This window comes from Manihot esculenta, chromosome 9, assembly GCF_001659605.2.
Source record: "Manihot esculenta cultivar AM560-2 chromosome 9, M.esculenta_v8, whole genome shotgun sequence".
In the NCBI taxonomy this organism is placed as follows: Eukaryota; Viridiplantae; Streptophyta; class Magnoliopsida; order Malpighiales; family Euphorbiaceae; genus Manihot; species Manihot esculenta.
The window spans coordinates 20,309,851-20,334,380 of NC_035169.2; the positions used below are offsets into that span (position 1 = coordinate 20,309,851).

General features: G+C 31.7%; 1 protein-coding gene across 4 annotated transcripts in view; it reads left to right on the forward strand.

Moving 5' to 3' along the window:
* The window catches only part of LOC110607770 (proline-rich receptor-like protein kinase PERK14), a 28,860-nt gene extending 6,174 nt beyond the window's left edge, over positions 1 to 22,686 (forward strand). The window contains exons 5-13 of one of the 4 annotated variants that reach the window (XM_043960207.1): positions 5,524 to 5,685; positions 6,452 to 6,524; positions 7,657 to 8,013; positions 8,132 to 8,221; positions 8,299 to 8,369; positions 8,702 to 8,778; positions 8,851 to 8,995; positions 21,892 to 22,044; positions 22,284 to 22,686. In XM_043960207.1, coding sequence (XP_043816142.1) covers positions 5,524 to 5,685; positions 6,452 to 6,524; positions 7,657 to 8,013; positions 8,132 to 8,221; positions 8,299 to 8,369; positions 8,702 to 8,778; positions 8,851 to 8,995; positions 21,892 to 22,044; positions 22,284 to 22,373 — 1,218 coding nt within the window. In that variant the 3' untranslated portion in view covers positions 22,374 to 22,686. The remainder of the gene's footprint in view (positions 1 to 5,523; positions 5,686 to 6,451; positions 6,525 to 7,656; positions 8,014 to 8,131; positions 8,222 to 8,298; positions 8,370 to 8,701; positions 8,779 to 8,850; positions 8,996 to 21,891; positions 22,045 to 22,283) is intronic. The other 3 variants (XM_043960208.1, XM_043960209.1, XM_043960210.1) reach the window with 3 other exon arrangements.
* The last annotated feature ends 1,844 nt before the right edge of the window (positions 22,687 to 24,530 follow it).

Genomic DNA, 24,530 nt, shown 5'->3' on the forward strand with positions numbered 1-24,530 from the left:
GGAACCTAGGTTGTTGGGCTCATGGTGAAGAGGGGTAATGGATCCTGCAAGGGACAAGTTGCCATTATGTCTTTTCTTCTAAATCTGTCATAGTTATTATGATTGTATTATTGGAATATAGAACTTTAAAATTAGGTCAAATAGTTTTTTAGCCAATCACACGTTAAAGGGCAAATCGTGATTTTGAAGAGTGACTTGACCCTTGACTTATTATTTATTGTCCAAAATCATCCTTATTAAGGAAGTATTTTTCCTTTCACCTATTTTGTTGAAATATTTTTCTCAAACTCATCTTATTAGAAGAAAACTCCAATGAAACTACTTAGGGGTCAATTTTTCAACTCTTTCTTGATACTTTTCAAGAATTGAGGCTAAAATCAATTAAGTGTGCTTAATTGTGGTAGATGTGCCAATCACTTCAAACAAGCATATATATTTCACAAGATGTTCAATCTAGAATATGGAAGTAACCTAAAGCAGCACAAAACAATATGAACTAAGATAAATATGCTTAACTCAATGAAGTTTTCACTAAAGCACCCAAATCTAATTACAATCAATTCCTCAATCTCAATATAACTCAATAAAATGAAATAAAGCAAAGAGAGTAGGGCTTGGAGAAATGAACACAAAGATTTTCTTATTGTTTATGCTATAACTAGCCTATGTCCACTCTTTCAAAGCTTCACTTTGAATCTTTACTTCATTATATTCTCTTTTCATTGGATAGGATATGCTTTTTACATTAATAAGCCTTCACTAGGTGCTCACAACCCTTTGTAAGTGACTTCTAACTCACTCTTTTTCAATTTCTCTAGGTGCTTAAACAACCCTCATAAATGACATTGTGGATTAATTTTCACTCAACTCACTCAATAAAATCATCAATTATGAAGACGAGACAAAATAGGTCTACTAATGAAGCTCAACAAACAAAATTGAAACACTTTGAACGAAACTGATGATCTCAAAGAATAGGACCATTTTAAGACATTTATTAAGCACAAAATGATTTAAAATTGAAGTATTTATAGTCCAAGTGCATTTATGACCATTTATAGGACATTTGGATAATGGTAAATTTGTGTAGAGATAGAATTTTAAGACAGTAGCAAACTACTTAGCAAACAACTAATAATAGCAATTTAGTTAGCAAACTAAGAGTTTAATTGTCAAGTCCAAAGAGAAAATGTTTTTGACTTTAAAAGATTCAAAACGGGTCCAAAATACTTGCTAAAGGGATCAAATTTGAAATTTGAGGTGCTAACATATCATTGGCAATACTTTCTGTTACCTGTATACATTAGTCCTATCACTTATAGACCTATTTTCTAAGGTTCAATAATCTTTATTGTAGCTTTAAAGGTATCTTTCCAGCTTCTTTTGATTTTGGTTCTTCTTGTATTTTTCTTAAAAATCCTTTACTTGTAGTCAATTCCAACATGATATCAAGAATTCAATTATATCTAGGAAGAATCTTTGCACACTGATGTTCTGAGATCCAAAAAGTAGGATTTACAGTGGTAGTGTGAGCTTGGAGGGAGAAGAAGACGTTCCTCCCCTTTTATCCCTTTTCCTTTTGTCAGCTAGTGACGCCTAACCGCTTCTCTGCTATTGTGCCATCTGTCCCTGTCACTAAGATCCGTACATACAGGTGTGTCAGGGTCCCTCTCCATACCAGGCAGCCATTTAATTCTCCAGACGCGTATGCCGGCAGGGCTGCGAAGTGACTGGGCTAGCTTTTCTCCTTCACGTCACATCACTGGGCTGGACTACTTCCTGTTGGACCCGAGTCTACGATAAGCCCGGCTTGCCCCGCATGTCCGGATCAGGGCTCGATACGCTGGGTCGGTCTGCTTAAGGTGGGCTTGATGGGTTTTGGGCTAGTGTTCTTCTCTTGAGCCCGGCCTCGCCCCAGGTAGAAGAAGCCCTACGGTTATCACACACAATTTGAAATATTGTTAGATAAATTCTAGTTGAGTTTTGTTATTATCTAATTTAATGCTTAATTTGAGCTATGATATCAATAGGCAAGGAATTTTATTAATATAATATATAGAAAAAGATTAGCATACCACATCCTACTAAGATTTTGGTAGACCTCTATACACTCAAACTAAGATGATGCATGTTAGGTGAAAAATCTGGAAAACCATATCAATAACACAATAAACATCAAAAGAAGACTATTAAAATAGAAGGATGAAATAATCCTTTATAAAAAAATAGAAGAATGACATAAGAATACATAGAAAGTTACTTGAGCAGAGAATACTAGCTTCGCATAAATGCCTCTTGACTATTGTGGCATAACCAACCAATTGCAAAGAAGTGAGCAGCGTAAAATGCAAAAGCTATTTGATGCATTATGTAATAAATGAATACAAACTTATGTAGAGATATTTTTTTGGAAGAAACTTAACTATATGGTTAAAATGTCTATAAAAAATAGATACTAGTTTCGTAGGTGAGTTATCCTTATCACCTTATTATGCCTCTCTTAATGTGTAACTATCCAATATTAGAAATGTTAACTTGGTTTAAAGAGTAGTATACCTTAATTCTTGATAATGGTAGAGGTGTAAATGAACTAAGCTTAGTTAAGATTTGAAGAGTTTAAATTAGATTCACCATAATATTTCTAAGATCAAGACAAATTTGAGCTCGTTAGGAAAACAAGATGGGCTTTATTACTAATTTGTTAGAAATGCTTTGATATGGCTTTCTTAGAGAGAGAAAACCTCTTATACAACTTTATTGAAGAGGGGAGAGATATTACCCAAGGAAATATTAGGAAGAGAAAGGAAATATGAAAGCATATATATGTTACAAGCAATAAGAACACTCTCTATTAGGCTCCACTCTTTCACCAAAACACAAATACGATGGGGTATTTATAGGCATACAATAGTGGCTCTTGAACGCTCCTAACGTTTGATATTATAGGACGTTAACTATATTTACGAGACCATATCAATAGCTAGACACAAAGAACTTAACCACACACTACTCTACATTCATATATCTAGAAATTACAAATTATTTATTATTTAATACTCCTCCTTAGTTTGGAATTTCTCCTTCATCTCAAGACATGATTTCAACCTTTGAAAATCTTCAAATATGAGAGGCTTCGTCATAACCTCTGCAACATGGAAGAAAAACTTAGATTGGAAATGCTACTCTTCTTTCGGCTTAAATTGGCAACACCTCTTTATTACTTTTCAGATTCCTCTGATTCTCTTTCTTCTGTTTTTGCCTTCAATTTATGTAGCTCAGTCATAACTTCATCCAAAATTTTCATTAAAGCCTTATTTGCATCTTTCAAATATTTCAAGTTATTTTTTGCTTCGTATAATTGCATTTCATTTACATTATTAATGACCACTTTATAGAAACATTTTAAATATCTTACCACATGCAAAACTACTTCATTTTCAACTTCTTTCTTGGTGTATGCCTTGAAACCATGTTGTTCATGCCATCCAAATTTGTATTCAAATATTACCTTTGCCAGAAAACTTAGTTGATGATTTTGTTCAAATTTTTCACACACATGCTTTGCTAGAGTTAATCTTAACTTTTCTAGAATTTCTTTAACTATTGCCTTAAATTAAACAATCATAACAAGGGGCTCTTCATTCTCCATTGGTACTGCAAATACTTTGGAGGTTCTCTTTTTAACCTCACTTTTTACTAAGTTATGGAGGTATTTATAGATTCATAATAGTGACTCTTGAGCACTTCTTACTCTTGATATTCTAGGTGACTTTTGATATTTTAGAACATTAAGCGTATCTATGAAACCACATTAATAGCTAGACACAAAGAACTTAACCACAGACTAGTCTATATTCATGCATCTAGAAATTACAAAGTTTTTATTATTTAACAGAGCTATGCTCCTTTACAACTCAAATTAAGTATTAATAAGCTCAAACTTGATTCATTTAGCAAATGAGTTCAGATAAGCCAAGTCTCGAATACCTTAAAGAAGATCGATTCATTTACAACCTTAACAAGTTTTAATTTAAAAATAATTAGTTTAAAGCTAAATAATTTCAGTTAAATATGTATATTTATGAGTTGACTCGTAAATCTATAAACAAATGAGCTTTCGAGTCTTAATGAGCTAAATATTTAAAAGCTCGATTTTAGCTAGTTTATTAAACGAGTCTAAAACTTAAGTCTTCAACTTGGCTTACTTAGAAAAAGAATCAAGTTAAGCCAAATCTTTATTGAGTCAAGCCTTAAATAGCTCACAAGTAGTTTTATTCAATTACAACCTTAGATAATAACTTTATGAGAATATTGGCCAACTAGCCTTGCAAGGAGATGTATTGAAATTGTAGCTCCCTTTATGTTATCTTAAGTTGAACCTACATTATCACATATTGAAGTTTCATTTGATTGCACAAATATTTCATGGAGCAACTATTGTATCCAAGACACTGTTGTTGTGGCAGCCAAAATAGCCCAACTCTCAATTTTCATAGATGAACTGCAATGGTTTTTTTTTTTTTTCTCTAAATCCTAGATGGCCATGACACAATATTATTTTTTAAGTATATGGAGTACCTTGTTGTAAACTTGTCATCGTCCAGACAAAAATTGCAATCAGCATCTATATAAGTAGGGATCTAGGAGATTGATGATTTAATTATGTACAACCTATACTCTGGAGTTGCCTAAAGGTAGTGCGACATCCTCTTCATAGTAGTCTAGTGCACTTTTGTTGCACAATGAACAAACCAGAAATCCTTATTCACAAACTTTCACATGTCAAGCCTGGTGTGTGTGGGGTATTGCAAGCCACACATGATTGTAGAATACAAACTTAGCCCTCTCCATAGTTTGTGTGCAGCTTTTCACTTGGAATAGCGAGGGTTGTAATCTCATTGCTATATTGCATGTGTGCTCTTGATAACAAGCCTATCCCCTCCATTGATATATTCATATTGCAAAAAAATAATAAAAATGAATTCTTATAAAATTATGTATGATTTTATTTTTCTTTGAATATGAAAATTTTGTAAGTTAAAAAATAAATAATTCTTCCACTCCAAACAAGAAAATTGTAGAAAAGAATTGAATTGAATTGATTTCTTATGAAATTTTTTATTCCAAACAAGGGGATAATGTATTTTTTTTTTTTTTTGGAAAAACATGTAGTCACATTTTCATTGGTATCAACTCTATGCCAAAGAGTGGCACATAATCCAAATTATCAAAATTTTGCCTCTATGAGTGAATAACTTATGATTTATGCAATTACCGTATTCTTTATAATTTTTTCTCTGAACAAAAAAAAAAAAGAAAAAGAAAAGAAAAGTAAGAAAAAAAACTAGTTTATATAAGATCAGCCATAAAGGCTATTTATTAAATTTATTTTGTAACTAGTTTATAAAATTTTTCAAATTCATCAAATCATATATTGCTCTTGACATTAGACTAAATATGCATTCAAAAAAGCTTTTATTGATATAAAAAAATTAACAAATACTTTCAATTATCAACATTTAGGCTAGGTCTCAGATTGGACAAGCTTTGGACAACGATGATTATACCGTTCTTGTTGATTCAAAATTGGAAGACATGTATAACAAGGAAGAAATGATAAGAATGATTTACTGTGCAGCAGCTTCGGTATATAAACCTTCATACTCCCGACCAACAATGAAACAGGTAAAGTGTGTATGTATGTAGAGATTTACAAAAATAAGGAATTATTAACAAGTTTATTTATATAGTTTAGAAATTTTGTTAGAGAAAACATTCTTTTGATTTCGATAGATACTTTAATTATTTCATCCATTTTATAAGTATTTCTCAAAAAATTTCATCAGTTAAATTTCAAATAATTAAATAGCTATTTAATTCTTAAATTTTATCATTAGTAATATTTTTAAAAGTGAACATCCTTCTTTTATTATGGCATTTTAAGTTTTTCTCTTAAATATTAGCGATTAAATGGATAGAAAGACTAAAGTATTTAACTTTAATAAAGGTGTATTATGTTGAGATTCTAAAAGTACTGGATTAGCTTATTAATAAAGGTGTAGGTATATACACACCTAAATTTAATTGATAAAAAATTACACTTGTAGAATTATTTTTTTTTTTTTTGCATAACCTTTTTTTTACATGTTTCTTTTCTTATGATAATCTTTTAACAATTTTTATTGTATTTTTTATTTAATATTTTTTATATTTAATTCATTTAAATTATTGTTGGTTTGCTTTTCTTTATCCTAAATATTGCACATATGCACAATTATTATCATTTTTTATTTTAAAAATGTTCTTTCTTATTATGCAAATAAATAATTTTACACGTAAATATATTTGGTCTTTTGCTGAAATTTGATAAGATTATAAATTATTGTATTTTTTTAATATAATCGTATTTTGTTTCATTCATGAATTAGTTTATCTTATCCATGTCATGCAGATAATTGGAGTTCTTGAAGGAACTATTTCGCATGAGAAGATAATAGACTGGAAAGACATTAAAACTATACAGGGTAATTGAAATTATATATGCGACTTTATTACTTTTAATTAGTGACTTTTCATTAAAATTATAAATTTTCAAAAAGTTATTTTTATTTTCAAAATTTTACTTAAACTAATAATATAAAGTTTACAAGATTAGAGATTTGACTAATTTTGACTATTTTTTGAAAATATTAACATATGATAAATTAAAATGCATGAATTTAATAATATTTATAAATTTTGGATAATTTATACTCATAGCTTTTCAAATTTCCCTTATCTTTAGTTTGCTAACATAAAATCTCTCATCTTTAAAAGTGTTTGTATAAAAATCTCCACCTTTGAAATTACATAAAGGATTTTGTGGTAATGTTTTCCAAGATAAAGGATTTTGTGGTAACAAATTAAAAATGAATGACTGACTTGTCCCCTAAATTTATGGTTATTGATTTTTTTTTATCTATTTTTGAATTTTAAAACGTTAATTTATTCTAATGACAATTTTCCAATTTAGAACAAATCAAAGTTTGTAATTTAATCAAGTTTAATTAAATTGGTAATTTATCCTCTAAATTTATCACTAAAAAAATTTGTCGTATACTTGGATACTTTCGTCCATTTTGTGTTAGTATTTTACAAAATTACTATATAGTCCCTTAATATTGTAACTATTTCCAATTTCATTCTTTAATTTTGAAATTATTCATATTCCATTCATCTATTTTATCTCTTTTCTCTCCTTTGTCATTGAGAAGAGAGAGATATATAGATGGAGGGAGTGATAAAGAAAGTGAGAAAGGTAAAAGAGATAAATATGAGGGATAAAATTATAACTAATTACAAAATTAAGGAATGAAACTGTAAATAATGACAAAATTTAAAAATTAAATAGTATATTTTTAAAAAAATAACAGCACATGACAGAAGGATTTAAGTGTGTGGCTAAAGTAAAATAAAAAAAATACACTAATTTCAAAATACGGAATCAAATTGTTATTATTGATACAATTGAGGGACTAAATATATTAAACTTAAATGTACATTGGATTCATGTTGTTTATCCAACCCATGATTAAAAGGTTTTAAACCCAACTAGAACTCCATATATAAATTTATGCATGCTTATATATTTGTATAACATTTCTACTGCACATACAGGAAGGCCTACTACTAGTCTAGAATCTCTACTTGGCATTGAGAGGGCACAAAATTTTTCGCCGAGAATGTTTTCTTTTGAAGAACTAGCAATTGCAACTCGATTTTTCTCCAACAATCGCATGATTGGCGATGATGATTTTGGTAGACTTTACAAGGGGGAACTCAATGGAATGCCTGTTGCCATTAAGAAGCTTTCTCTTTGGGTGTGTGCACAGGTGGGAGGTGAACAAATGGTTAATTACATCAATCACAATTGCCAATATCTAAACAAGCTGATAGGATATTGCATTGAAGAATCTGATAAATTTATTGTTTATGAGCTTGTTCCTAGCAAGTCATTGAGATTTAATTTACATGGTGAGTCCTTGACTATACGTATCATACAAAAATTGATAGATAATCATGTGAAGGATTATCCAAAGGCCTTCCATTTATCTAAATAGAAAAAGGGTACTCATTTATAAGGTTTGATTAGATGCAGGACACAAGAAAACAATCGATTGGTCTAGAAGAAAGAAAATTGCCATAGGCTGTGCGAAAGGATTGGCATATTTGCATGAATTTTGTGAGTGTAAACCAAATTCTATTTTCATGTTTGAGATTGCATGTTTCACTTTAATTTTATAATTCGTGTATTTTTAGGTACTCCTACGATCATACACGGAAATATCACTTCTGATAATATTTTTCTTGACAATAACTTTGAACCAAAGGTAAGTTTTAAGGGAGATAAAACTTGATGCATGCTCCTATCATACACTAAAAGTTTGCTTTGTTAATGATGTATTCTACAATATTATTGTATGAAACATTTAGCATAAATTATTTTAAATATTTTTCAGCTGAGTCTAATTGTATATTGTTAAAACATATAATATGGTTTTCATTCTCAATAATTAGAATAATTATAATAAATTTCTTTTATAGTAATTCTTATCAATTATCAACTCATTAAGTTCAATTTGAAATATAAAATATAGCCTGTATTTTGATTTTTATGTTATTTGAAAAAATAATTGGACTTGTATCAATTCTTTCATTCCAGATTTCAGGTTTTGAACTTGCCCAAGAACTTCCAAATTTTGTTACCCATATTTCTACTGAGGCAAAGATAAACCGTGGGTAAGGTGCATATATATATATATATATATATATCGAATAGGTTCTTCTCATGTTTGTATTCCCCAATTGCAGTTATGGGGCTCCTGAGTTTCTCAAAGATCGCAAGATTAATGAAAAAGTTGATGTCTTTTCCTTCGGTGTGGTTCTTCTAGAGTTGATTACTGGAAAACCATCTGTAATAAGGGAAGGCATTTTTTCTATGAACTTGGTTGCTTGGGTACGTGTATATCTTTGTTCCATTATCCAGTACTAATTTATCGCGGTTAATACATTCTTGATTACAAAAATCCATGCATCATTGTTAGAGTAAATAAATACTATTATTTATTTATTCTAACAATCATTAAATCATTCACATATTAGGTTTTATTTGTTTCAGACATGCATGCTTTTATACTTTTTAATTTAATTAGTCATTCTGACAAAATAAATCATTTTAGAGTTTAGATGGTTCATGCATGCATGCTTTTATACTTTTCAATTCAATTACTCATTCTGACAAAATAAATCATTTTAAAGTTTAGACAATAATAGTGAGTGTAAAATTGTTCAATTAAAATTATTATAAAGAAAATTTATAGTTTTATTATTAGTAATATATTTTAATATAAAATTTATTTTATTTTTAATAAAGTTATAATTTTAACTATATTTTTTATTCATTATAAAAAAGTAAGTAAATTACTATCTTATATTGAGTAGTAAAGGCAGATTCTCAAACTGTTGTTATTAATCTATGGTTGCAGTTAAAATATATAAGGTAACAATATACAACTGATATAAACTTTTTTTGTAGTAACGAATGTTTGCTATAATGTTACTTTCATGAATCTTTATTTTTAATATTTTATTCACATATTCTCATATATATAATCTTAGCTAGGAAAAAAAATAATGTCCCTCTCAACCCTTTCTCTAGCATCACCTCCAACCTAGCCTCTCCACACCTTCGTGTTGCACCCTTGGTCCATCCCAATTAGCTAGTTGTTAGCAAACCCTTACTAATATACATGAGTTTCACACATGGAGGAAGAAGAATATTGAAATGCAAGACCAAATCAAAGCCACTAAACAGGGCAGTTGAGAAATTCTTGTTTTCTTGCAACATGATTGAGCTGTTGCCATATTATATGGGTTTAGTTCAACCATGTTCTCCAATTGATTAGTTGTTGCTTTTAATTCCTTAATCATAGGAAGGTGTTCCTCCATGTTTAGTTCATGCTTTTGAGTTTTCTTGTTTGTAAGAAGAGGCTATCTTTTTTTTTGCTATTTAAGTGCAATAAATTAATAAACAAGACATGATAGAATTTTTTTCAAAAGTTATTGAGTACTTAACTCAAGAGATTTTCAATTTCTCTTTTAATGAGCTTGTATGACGTTTATCATAGATCGAAAAAAACTCAATTCCTTTCTTATCTATTAACTCTAATTTTCCTCTCAATCGTCCCATAATGGTCATCTCAACCCCTTCCTTAAGGAGACTTTTTCTCACCATCCACCTTAAAAACCTACCTACTGTGACAGCCTTGTTGCGCAAGATTATCTTCAAGTTTTCTCATGTTGCAAATATTTTTATCCTGAGAAAGCTAAACAAGAGTGGAAAGTTTTTTTTTTTTTTTTTTTTTTTTTATAAAAGTCCATATTGCCTCAGTAATTCTAAATCTTATTTGAACCCTTAATCTTCTTTGCATCAACACCTTTAAATTATGAGCTTTTAAGTCACACTTCAGCATTACTACCAATAATGGTAAGATCGGTAACTCAAACAATAATTTTAATGGTAGTCATAATCAAAATCAATGTGGAGCTTCAAATACAAACAATTTTTTATTCCTCAAACAAAGATAGATAGAGTTGTCCCACCTTTTGATATTTGTCTTGAGATGAGATCCTTCACTGGCAGTTCATATATTCTCTGTGGTAGGTATGAGATTCCGGAGAACATAAAATCTGTTAATAATGAATGGTTAGCAAAATCTGCCCTTGCAACTGCAAATGATAAAACCCTTATCCCAATTATGCATGAGCTTTTTGCTAAGGAAGGAGTTTTTTTCCATTGAAACAATCCCTAGGTGGAGATCATGTACTTCTAAGCTTTGAGAACTTAGAGGTTATGAAAGGTTACCTCTGCAATGGAGCCTCCTAGTTAAAATGTTAGTTCCATGATATTGAACATTATAGTAATATTTTTGTCCAAAGTAAAAATACTCCACCTTTTTAATACTGTGGTCCTAGATACGAGCTCTATCAAGAATCAGTTTCTCACATTTTTATCCATTGCCATCTTTCTTGGGAGATTTGTACATGATTTCTATGGGGCATTCACTTTTACTAACCAAGTTCAGTCCCTTTGCTTTTATCTGAATAGAAATTCTTGGCTCATGGGAAGCTCCAAACCAAGTTTTGCTCGTTACTAGCTGATGCTATCGTATGGTCTCTCTAGTTGACTAGAAAAGAGAAAATGTTCATGGAAAAGATCTTAGTATGGATTTCTTCCTCCATCGTGCATCCACTTGGATGAAAGCTTTGGACGCTTCTTTTCTTTATTCTAGTTTAGATCTTCTAATTTCTTCTGAAGCTATCAGATGTGGTCATTATTGCTCTAGGCCTAGGCCTAAGCCTAATTCCTTTTGGGTTAAGCTTGATCCTTTTTGGATTAAATAGAATGTTGATGGTTCCTCTATTGGGAAGTTAGGTCATCTGCTATTGGAGGTGTGCTACATGAGTCATATAGTATGTTTATATGTGTTTTCTCCTATCCTGTTAGTATTGTAGACTCAAATGTAGCTGAACTTCTTCCAATAGAAAAGGCCTTAAGTATTCTAGCTCCTCATCGAGATATTTGGTCCTTAATGCATGATGTTCTTATGGAATCTAATTCTATTGTTGCAGTTTCTTGGGTCTCACCCCAAGATAAATATCTATGGAGGCTTTCTCAATGCATAATTCTATAATTAGCTAATCTAAAGTCTTTCTTTCCTTTCGTATTCAACATGCTCATAGAGAGGTGAATTTAACAGATGATGCCTCTGTTGTAACTCGACTTATTTTTGCTTATTTTCCTTCCTTTTAGCAAATGGGTGAGAAGATTAAAAGGCTCCGCACAGATAATGGACTAGAGTATTGTGATGTGAATTTAACAAGTTCTTCAAAGATGAAGGCATTATTAGGCATCTCAGAGACAGTGGGACTCCACAGCATAATGGTGTTGCAGAGCACATGAACAAAACTTTGTTAGAAAAAGTTAATTATATGTTGTCTAATTTTGGCTTGTCTCAGGATTTTTGGATAGAAGGAACTATTATAGCCTGATATTTGGTGAACCATTCTCCATCCACAACTATTGAATTAAAGACTTCCGAAGAAGTATGGTCTAGTAACTCTCCTAGTTATTCTATTTGAGGGTATTTGGTTGTCCTGTTTATGTTCATACCAATAGTGGAAAATTGGAGCCTAGATCTATAAAAGGTATTTTTATTTGTTATCCATCTAGTGTCAAGGGATATAAAGTGTAGCTTCTAGATCATGATCCATCAAAGTCAGTGATAAGTAGAGATGTCGTATTTAATTTAATGAATATGAGATGTTTAAGGAATCATTTGCTTCATCAGATTCAGGTTTAAAAGATTCAGTTGTGAAGCTACACGAGTTCAATGGATCTAGTTAACAGGATTGAGTTAGAGGTGGAGTTGCACCTACACATGATCATTCTTCACAACAAGGCCCTGTTTAGTTATCTTCTTTGAAACATTACAACAAGAAGAAAGTCGAAGACCCAAAAGACAGAAAAAAGTACCTAGCAGGCTGCTTCATACATATTATGTTCCTCTTGTAATGTTAGTGAGACAAGAAATAAAAGCTAGTGGTGAATCTTCCACATACTCATATGCAATCTCTTGTGATGAATAAGCTAAATGGTTAATTGCCATGAAATGGAAGATGGAATCTCTCTATAAGAATAGGATTTTGGAATTGGTCAAACCTATTTTTGTATTCCATGTCTGTTGCATAAATTCCATAACTCTCCCTCGGAAGGACACTCCAATGCATTTAGAACATATCAAAGAATTGCAGCAAATTTATATTGGCCCGGAATGATGATAACAGGTGATCTGGATAAAATAATATCCATTCGGTTATGTGCTTACTCTTGGCAATACTGCTATTAGCTGAAAAACTTATTTATAGCCTATAGTTGCATTATCTGCTATTGAAGCAAAGTACATGGTAATAGCTGAGGCTATAAAGGAAGATCTTTGGTTAAGAGGTTTATTTGGTGAGCTTAGTATAAGTCAACAGGTGACTGTCGCTGTAACACCCCTTACTCTATCAAGTGTAGATAGAGCAAGGTCTGTCACAAACTATATCTTTTTAGACATATCAAGACTCAACAATTTCCTTTATCTGTAAATACTACGTGTTAGATAGTCCATGTAAATTTTATAAAGCATTTAAGGTAAATGGAAGATTTTAAACCAAAATTTTAGCAGAGTCTCATCTGTTTCATTAACATTTCAACCTGTAGCATATATGAAAAACACATGCAAAATTATCAACTGTTATTTGACATCTTACTATTCTTTGATTTACATAACCTTTATAACTCACTCTATTTAATATGTACATGCCAAAATAAAAATATACTATGACTCAGAGACTCAAAACAACCAGCTATGATGATGGCCTTGATATCTGATGTAGACCTCTTATGAACTTCGCGTGCCTACTTTATCCACAACCTGCGTGAGGTAAAAACCAACATGCTGAGCTAATGCTCAGTGGGTGATAGCAAACAAATAACAACATAGAGCAAACAAGTTCACGTATACAGATAATCAGGTAAACAATTACAAGCTAGTCAAATGTTATTAACATGATACAAAGCATACTTGTCAACTTCTAAGTATAAAATATGAGTGCCATATGTATCCTTGTGCATGACAAGAATTCCTTTCATATTCGATAAAAACATCTTCTTTTTCCTTTATTGCACATTTTCTATTTATAGCAAATCACTATAGCTTAGTACATGTAATAGATGCAGACATGTTAACATTCAGTGATAAGTTCTCAAAATCAAGTATCAATCTTAATTAAGTTCTCAGCCCTTATAAACACATAGTAGGGTCGATTAGGTAGATAAGGAGTTATAACGGTAGGCACAGGGTGCCGAACGATAGGCTCAGAGGCCAAAACTGTGATAGCAGGGCTCTGTGGCCGTGCTTATGAGGTACCTGATATGTAACCTCAAATATATATATATCATGTATCGGTAGCAGTACTACGAACTCTGTATTTTTATATGGCATGCCATACCCTTAAGCTAATCTCGACTCCTATTACGTTTACCAGGGCCAAGTATCATTAATTCAGTGTAAATGCATGTCATTTGAAGATATTTGAATTCATTTCCAAAATACATAAATCATGTGTCAAAGTTAACAAGATGAGAAACTCATGGCAAATACTGCAAAACGTTGTCAACATAACATTCAAATTTGAGAAAAACTGTATTCTGCCATATATTGCATAAACTTTTGAAGCAATTTAGAGTTACAATTTGACTTCAGTTTCTCATAAAAAATGTATATTTATGTCTTATTTTTCCAACTAGGTATAATTCATGAAAATCTGATCACTCTAGTTTAAGTTATGAATTTTTATTTACAAGCTGCTCAATAAGGTCTTAATCAGTCCAGTATTGGTACTTGTTTATAGTATCACAAAACATATCAGATTCATGCATTTTCATACAAAGTCAAGCTTAAGTTTCTTCTACAAAGTTTTAGTTACACTTCTTAAGATTCATTTGGCACTAATCTTAATAAATTTCACTGAGTAGATAATTAGTTATGGTATAATCAACACACTCTGTTCTAGATGCACTACCACTGTGTTCAGTTTAGATTCACTTGCAATTTTCATCATCTTACCTACAGATTCCGAATTTAGTCAATCATAAAAGTTTTAGCTCTTTGTCTCAGCTTTCATTTGATATATCTTAGGCCTAATTTAAATAAATACAAAATATGTTATGAAGTTTTAAACACAAGCTGGCCTGTTACAACCTATTCTGCCAGGTTTGCACTTTTAGCTCTCATGTTAAATTTCTTTACTCTAAGCCTTTCAACCATCCTTGTAACATTCATATAACATATTTATACAATCAAAGCAACATTTTCAGCAAGTAAAATCAACCCCTAATTTCACTTATTCATGGCAGAATCAAAGGAAAACAGAAAATCATACAAACACCAAACCTTTCTTGAATTCTTCTTTCCCTTTTGCACTCTACTCTCTAGCTATCTCCTTTCCCTTTGATGTTCCTTCACCTAGGTCAAGTTATATCTTAGGGAAGGATTGAATAAATTATAAATTAAAGCTTTATAATTCAAATTCATGCATGAAGAAATGAGTAGATTTTATTTCCTACACATTCCTAAACTTACCTTTGATTTTCAAGCTTGGTGTATATGGAACCCTAAAATTTTCTTCTTCAATTCCTTCAATATATGGTTGTTCCTTTAGGTCTTGGTCTTAGGGTAAATTGTGGTTAAAGGAATAAGTTGATTGGGTGAGATTTAGCTTGGCTTTGGTGGAAGGAAGACAAAACAAAACTTTGGTTTTCAATGGGTGAGCTACGGCAATGGTGTGGGTGGAGAAGACAACCCACCTTTTTTAACTTTGCTTTGTCATTCTTTCATGCATAGTTAGGTGACACATGGTGGGTAAACTAAATTTTATGTTTTAACTTTCTATATTTATACTTTAACCTACTAAACTCTTTACCATGTTTCAATTTAGTTTTCAAACTTTCAATATTCATAGATCGACCTACTAAACTATACATTTAGCCTTTAGAAGTCCTTTTCACTTAAGCAAGCATGACGGATTTAAACAAGCACCTTAAGCAAGTACGTCGGGAAACCCTAAGCACCTCCCGAAAGTGACTCGTTCCCGACTTGCTAAACACACTGTCTACTTTATTTCTGGATACGTCCGTTTCTTTATTTGAGTTTTCTATGATTTAGTTATTAGCAGCTTAGAGTTATGCTAGCACCTCCCCTAAGTAGCTCGAGGTAAGCTAGCACCTCCTCTAATGCCACTTACTCTAGTGGTGAAATAGCCTAACCCATATCTAATGATGGCACTACTCTAGCTATGGGTTTGAGGATGTTACAGTCGTCCATTGCAATAACCAAAGTGCTATTCATTTGACAAAAGATCAAATGTTTCAAGAGAAGAAAAACCACATTGATGTGAGATACTATTTTGTATGTGATATTGTCAGTAAGGGTAATATTTTGATTAAGAAAATTGGTATTGTAGAAAATCCAATTGATATGATGAATAAATCTCTCATTGTGAGCAATTTCAAGCATTGCTTGGACTTAATTAGTATTTGTCATCTAAAGGGCATAGTGGAAAAGTAGGAAAAATTCCATAGATTTACAATAAAATCTATTTCCTTATTAAGAAGTTTAGTGGTAATTTATAAGAAGATAAAGAAGAATTATACATGTTATTCATTGAGTTAAAATGGCATATGATAAAATTTCAAGAAAAAATTTTTAGTGATTGTTAAAAAAGAAAGGAGTTAATATCAACTATGTAATGTTACTGTAGAAAGTTAATATTTGTTGTTCTTCTTACAATAGAGATTACAACATATTTATATATAAGAAACCATATCTAGAAAGGAAAAGAAATCAAACCTATGATCATGCAATTCGTAAGATTAAGCTACTAACATATCTATCAATATTTACTTTCTATATTAACATATTTACTTTCTATAACGTATAACACTTCCCTTTAAGTTGGAGCATAGATGTTAATTATGCCCAATTTGTTACATATATAATCAACTCGAGTCTTATTTCGAGTTTTAGTGAAGATATCTCCTAATTGTTCTCTAGTTTTGATATGTCCGGTTGAGAGTATCTTTTATTGGACTTTCTCACGAATAAAATGACAGTTAATCTCGTCAATATGTTTAGTCCTTTCATGAAATACTGGATTAGAGGCAATGTGGATAACTACTTGATTATCACACCACAACTTAGCAGACACCAAATTTATGAACCTAACCTCTTCTAACAGTTGGCGCATCCACAAGACTTTACATACGGCTTGTGCCATGCCTCGATATTCAGATTTCGCACTAAAACGAGAGACCATATTTTATTTCTTACTTCTCTATGTGACCAAGTTACCTCCCATAAAAACACAATATCCAGTGGTTGACCTCCTAACAACCTTCGAACTTGCCCAATCAGTATCAGAAAAGTATTAATATTTGAGTGCCCATGGTTACCATAGAAGAGGCCTCGTCTTGGAGCCTCTTTTAAGTAGCAAATAATCTATTTCAGAGCATCCCACTGAGTAACAGTAGGAGAGGACATAAACTAACTTATCACACTCATTGAATATGCAATATCAGGACGAGTCACTGTCAAATAATTCAGCTTGCCAACTAATATTCTATACTTCTCAGGATCTGCAAATGGCTCATTGTCTTTTGTAGTAAGTTAAAAATTAGGGGTCATTGGTGCACTTCAAGGCTTAGCACCCAATTTTCTTATTTCTACCAATAAATCAAGCATATATTTTCTTTAAGATAAAAAAATGCCTTTCTTACACTGCATAATTTCAATGCATGAAAAAATTTCAAGGAGCCCAAATCCTTTTTATGAAACTGTGTTTTGAGAAATTTTTTTAGGGATATAATGCCAGCAACGTCACTTCCTGTGATAACAATATCATCCACATATGCTACAAGCGGAATTACTCTACTATCAGAATTTTTATAAAACACTAAGTGATCACACTTACTCATCTTCATTCCAAACTATTAGACCACCTCACTAAGCCTGCCAAACCATGCCCGAGGACTCTCTTTCAAGCCATAGAGGGATTTTCAAAGTCTACAAACCTTGCGTAACTACCCTTGAGCAATAAAACCAGGTGGTTGCTCAATATAAATCTCCTTCTGAAGGTCACCATGGAGAAAAGCATTTTTAATATCCAGTTGATGCAAAGGCCAATAATGTGTAGCTGCCAAGAAAATAAACAATCGAACAGATGCGAACTTGGCAATTGGAGAGAATTATCAGAATAGTCAACTTTATAAGTTTGAGCATAACCTTTGGCCACTAAACAGGCATTGAGGCGAGAAATAGATCCATCAGAGTTTACTTTCAGTGCAAACACTCATTTACACCCAATAGTCTGCTTTCCTAGGGCAAGGACATCAACTCCCAAGTACCATTGTATCTAGGGCCATTATTTCTTCTTTTATAGCAGCATGCCAACCAGGATAGGATAAAATCTCAATAACAGTTTTAGGGACTAAAATAGAATCTAAATCAGTGGAAAAACAACAAGAAGAAAAGGATAATTGATTGTAAAAGACAAAAGATGAAATAGGACGAGTGCAAGTATGCTTACCTTCGCGAAGAGCAATGGGCAAATCCAAATCAAACGGTGAAGGATCGGTGGGAGTAGGGTCTATCGACAAAGAAGCTAGTAGTAGAGCGGAGTCAGAGTCCTCTAAGCGTATAGAATAAACATGAAAAATGAGAGGGCAACCTGGCACATGAGCAGAAGGTGCAGGAAGAGTCTGAGGAGACAGAGAGCAAACAGTGTATAATAAGAGGTTATCTTCCTTCCTCTGGGTGTTATAAATAGATGATGGTGGAAAGAACAGAGTGGAATTAAAGAATGTTACATCTTTAGACACAAAGTACCGATTAAGATCAGGAAAAAAATAAGGAAATCCTTTTTGAAGTTGAGAGTAGTCAAGAAAGATACATTTGAGTGATTTGGGATCTAATTTAGTAACTCATGGACGAACATCACGAACAAAATAAGTACAACCAAAGACACGTGGCTCAATAGAAAATAAAGATTTAGTGGGAAATAAAATGTTATAAAAGATATCACCATGAAGGACGGAGAAGGGCATGCAATTAATAAAAAAAACAAGTAGTGGATACAGCATCAGCCCAAAAACATTTAAGTACTTTCATTTAGAATAAGAGGGCTCTGGCTACTTCAAGAAGATGTTGATTTGTTTTTGTAACCCCATTCTGTGAAGGAGCGTCAACATAGGAAAACTAATGAAAAATCCCTTTTTGTAACAAATAAGATTGAAATTCTCCAGAAAGATACTCTTTAGCATTATCACTTTACAATATTCAAATGAAAATATTGAATCGAATTTTGATTTTAGCATAAAAAGCACAAAAGATAGAGAATAATTCTGAATGACTCTTGATTAAAAATAACCTAGTAGTGCGAGAGAAATCATCAACAAAAGTAACAAAGTACTTAAAGCCAGACTTAGACATAATAGGACAAGGACTCCAAACATCTGAATATACTAACTCAAAGGGGGACGAAGCTCGTTTATTGACTCGAAACACTGTAGATAAATGATAATGTTTGGCAAATTGATAAGACTCACAATCTAAAACAGATAAGGAGTGAAACTGTGGACATAACTTCTTCAAAGCCAAAAGAGAAGAGTGCCCCAAACGACAATGAACATCAAAAGGTGTTAAACTCATGGAACATGCAAGAGATGTAGGTAGTTACTGATCCAAAACGTAAAGACCCCTCTAACTCATGCCCTTTACTAATAATCTGCTTCATTAAAAGATCCTGAAAAATATAAGGATCAGGAAAGAATGAGATACAACAATTCAATGCACGAGTGAGTTTACTAACGAAAAGTAAATTAAAGGAGAACTTAGAAAGACATAACACAGAGGATACAGAAAGAGAAGGGGTTAAGTTGATATGTCCAGAACCTATGACAAGATTTAGTGCCATTAGCAAGAGTAACATAAGAAGTAACATAAGAAGATGATGAATGAGACTTAAGATTGGACAAAATGGTAGAATTATCTGACATATGATTGGTAGCACCAGAATTAATAACCTATTTGGAGGATGAAGATACAAGACATGCAGTAGAGTTACATGACTTAGCAATTGCAGTGATAGAGGAGTTAGAGGATTTCAGAGATGTCTGGAATCGAGTAAATTGTGCATACTCATCTACAGATATCAAAATTTCCTGATCAGAAGAGGCCTCAACTGCCATGTGCACCATTTGTAAGCGCTGATTTTTATTTTGAAGTTTCAAACATGTCTTCTTAGTATGTCCAGGTTTACCAGTAGTAATAACAAATGATTTCACTGGAGTCAGAAGTAGAAACTGCTTCCCCAGGACGCTGAGATCCTCTACCACCATTAAAACTTCCCCTATGCCTACCTCTGTTATTCTATCTGCCACTGTCATTGTGACTAACAAAAGCACTAGTGGTGTGTGAAGGAATTAAAGACTCTGTACGCAACACTCTAGTGAAAACATAATATAATGATGATATTTTAGAGTCAGAAGGAATCTGAGATTTAGCTGTCTCAAACTCTAGAGGGAGACCTGCAAGGAAGCTCATAACAACCTTTTGCTCTCGTTGAGCTTGTTGAGTTTTCACATTTGTACTAAAAGGTATCAAGACATTTCTTATACACTTTTTAAAATCCATAAAATAGGAGGTAAGAGTTCTATCATATTTCTCGGCTCGATAGAATGTCTTACATACATCATAAATACGAGAAATATTTCCATTGCCAGAATATAAAATCTCCAAATAATCCATTAATTGTTTAACAAATTCACAGTGATTAATAAGGTTGATTACCTCACTATGAATAGAATTTCGGATCTGCAAAAATAATCGAGCATCATCCCTCATACAATCTTTTCTAATTTCATCAATTGGAGGATCCTTCCGATACTTCATAAATAAATACGGATAGTCTTACTCTAATTTATAAAATTAGATCCATTTAATTTGTGTTCCATAATTTTAGTCATCATTGGAATCACCTCAGCTACAGTGTTTTTAATTTCAGCTATGAAAACAACCAATCTAAAAGCAATAGCAATCAAAAGAAATAGGACGTAAACAGTACCAGAGAATGGAGGTGAGCAATACCAGAATGCGATCCAAACCCAAAAACACCTCTACCCAACACCCAATCGGCAAACAGACTATAGAATTAATGAGACGGCTTTGAGGCGACTCCAGCGAGGGTGACCGGAGTAGCAACGGATATGCGATGCGCCTCCACGTGCCTGCGAGTGGGAAGGCGTTAGTAACCTTGTCGTGGTACATGAAACTCAGTTGTCGGCTGGACAACCGTTGGCTCTTTAGGGAAGCTTCGCCGGTGCTCCAGCGTCCTTCCTGGGTGGACGGCGAGAGATAAATGTTACTCTATATGAGTAACCTAAACCTGAGTCTCCAAACAGAACAAGAAAAAAAATTCAAATCTCACAGGAGTGGCTTTGATACCATGTAGAAAGGTAATATTTGTTGTTCTTCTTATAATAGAGATTACAACATATTTATACATGAGAAACTATATCTAGAAAGGAAAGAAAATCAAACCTATGATCATGCAATCTCTAAGATTAAACACTAACACATCTATCAATATTTAATTCCTATATTAACATATTTACTTCTTATAACCTATAACCGTTACTAAAGACATGTATGAGAGAATAATATTAGGTTTACCTTAGAGATCAACTTTAAGTCTCGATATAATAATTTTAGTTATGGATGAACTTATTTGATATTTTAAATATGATGTTCCATGATGTATATTATTTATAATTTTGTTGTCTTAGTGGATAAATTTAATCAATGAGTTAATTTTGTTGTTATGGATAAGGATTCTTAAGAGTAAGGGCCTCAAGATAAGCAAAACTAAGATGAAATATACACATTAAGTTTAGACTCTTGTATACCGAATAGAAATATGTTTGATTGGATAGAATATTAGCATTACAGTGTTGTTAATTTAAGAGTAATATAATTTTTGTGTTATCCTTTATTTTTTTAAAACAAAATTAGTTCTGCCATTTTAATGTTGTAATTGATTTATTTTGAAATTAAACATGTAAACAGGCATGAAATTTTTTGTTATGTTAGTATTGTTTTAATTATTTTTATATTAACGTTTGAATAAAGTTATATATTTCTATGATAAGAGATATATAATTATCGCTAATACTTTTTTATCTTAAAATTTCAGGTGGCACCTCAACTCACACAAGCTTTTAATACACATAATTACAATAGTATTATTGATGTCGAATTGCAGAACAATTGTGAAATAATTGAAATGATTCATTGTGCTGCGGCTTGTGTATACAAACCTGCAAAAACTCGTCCAAAATTAAGTCAGGTATGATAAAATCAATAGACCTGCCTTTAATTATTTTTTAAGTATTAGCTAAATATATTATTACTATTTTTTAAATTACAGGATTCATATATACGAAAACAATTATACATAATTTGCAAGTTGATGCAAAATTATTAGTATCTAAAAAATCACAGAAATTAAAAAAAAAATAATTTGTTTAAGTTAATTATCATCCATGTCATCCCTAGTTGTTAACTAATATTGCTTACTTGATTCAGATTGTTGAAGTCTTACAAGGAAATATGAAATCAGAAAGTATATGGATACACAGTGACAACACTTACCTTAAGGATGGGCCACAATATTAAGTGCATAACAAGTTAATATAAGGATGCAAAATGATCTGCAAACGAAGATGATCAAGTCTCCTTAGCCTTGGCTGCTATTAATATATTCAACTATTTGTTCCTTTTCCCATATGTTGATACTATTATCAAGTCTTGCTATGCTCTTGTCTCTCTTCAATTTTCTCAATTGAGAATACTATTGATTTGTTGCTAAGCTTCGGCATTTGTATTTGCCTCAAGTTTCTGATATTCTCTTTCTCATGAAAATTCAAGTTGGCTAAGAGAGGATGAGGTGTAATAAGTATATATTTGGGTATAAGAATATATTTGTCATCAGGGGTTCTAATTTGGGTGGTGTTTTGGCTTGTTTGTGGAATGATCTTCTCTCACTGTGACTTTTATCTTATTCTCACCATCATATTGATTTTGAGATTAGTGCAGTTTTTACAGGTTTTAATAGTTGGTATCCATGAGACTAGAAACATTTATCATGGCAATTACAAGGCTCGAAGGTAACCCAAGAAGGGAGTAAATTATGTTTCTGAAAAATTTGACACAAAACATATAATAAGATCTTCTAAAGATAATTTCCTATTAATACTCAGCGACCACAGTATAAGCAAGGCAATCACAGTATATATAAAGCAATACATAAGTGCAATAAAAATAGAGAGAGTATTGTTAGAAAATATTGCAAATAGAAGTTTAGAGGTTTAGCCCTTTCCCACCTACACATTGATTTTTAGATATTTATAAATTTTTTGCAAAATCCTTCTTTTCACACGAAATCTCCTTTTACTCAAACTCTAGCTACAATCTTTGGCTAATATGAATTAAAATACTAAATTCTTATAAATATATGTAAAACCCAGTCCATTGCCATTTTAAAAGGAGGGGCTTATTATTAGAAAAAAAATATGATGAGGATTTATGTGTAAAATTTATAAGGGCATGGAATTGTTTTAAATAATAAAGTTATGAGTGAGTATTGTTTTTATGATAATTGAGATTAAGTATCAAAAATTTATAATAATTTATTTAATATTTAGACAATAAAAATGGAATGAGAATTAAATTAATTAAAATCTAATAAAATAATATAGTCTAAAAAAAATTAAAAGACACTAAATATAATAGAATTAAAAATTTAATAAAATAGATATTTAGAGCATTTACTCCACTTAATTCAATATCAAATTTGACACTTATTTTTAATAATCAATTTAATTTTTATATAAGAAAATATAATACTTATCTATTTAATACCTTTTTCCTTTAAATCTCATTTTTCAATAGTGATATAAAACTTAATTAGTAGATTAAGTATAAGTTATAACTTTAAATCTCAAGGATTTAACTATATTGCTTCAGCTCAAGTTAAAATTTCAAAATGCTAATTATATTAATATAAATCACAATATTTCTTTCTACTACTAGATATGAATTACATCATTTAAGTAACGCAATGAAATTTAAAAATATTAAACACAATAATAGATATTTGCATTAATAAGAAAAATTAATGCATAACCCCAAAAAGGTTCAAACATCAAATATCCTAAATTAAAAGTTAAAACACTATTTTATTTCATCACCACCACTCCGAGAAGGATCGCAGCCTCCTCGCTGGCCATCCGCTTATCTCCGGTGAGTCATTTGCCGTTCATGTGTCACTGATTGCTAGTGCGTGACCTTGTTTCTAGCAAGGATCTTCACTTTTGTCCGCCGCTGTTGACCTCGAACTTTTGTTTTCGGCCTTTTGCTACTGTTCCTTGCTTTGTTGGGAGTCGGTAAGGTACTTACTTGGTGTGGACAGCCTCCTTTACCCTCTTTTTTGAGTATTTTTTGGCTTTATTGTTGCTTCTTACCATTGCAGAAGCAAAAAGTATTTCTTGTTAAAGTTGGGTGTTGACTGGGTATTCCTTTTAGTTGGGCAATCTCTTTTCATTGTTGTATTTGAATTATTGATTCTGGTGCAAATAGAAATATGACAGACTCATCTAAAGATTTTCTTAATTATCTTCTATGTCTATAAAAGGATACTGTCAAAATAGCATATGGTTATTTCACTGCAATTTTTGGAACTAGTTATATTATTTGTACTCCAAGTATCAAGCAATCCTTTATTCTTCATATTCCTTGTTTCCCTATTAATCTTTTATCTGTTAATACTCTCAC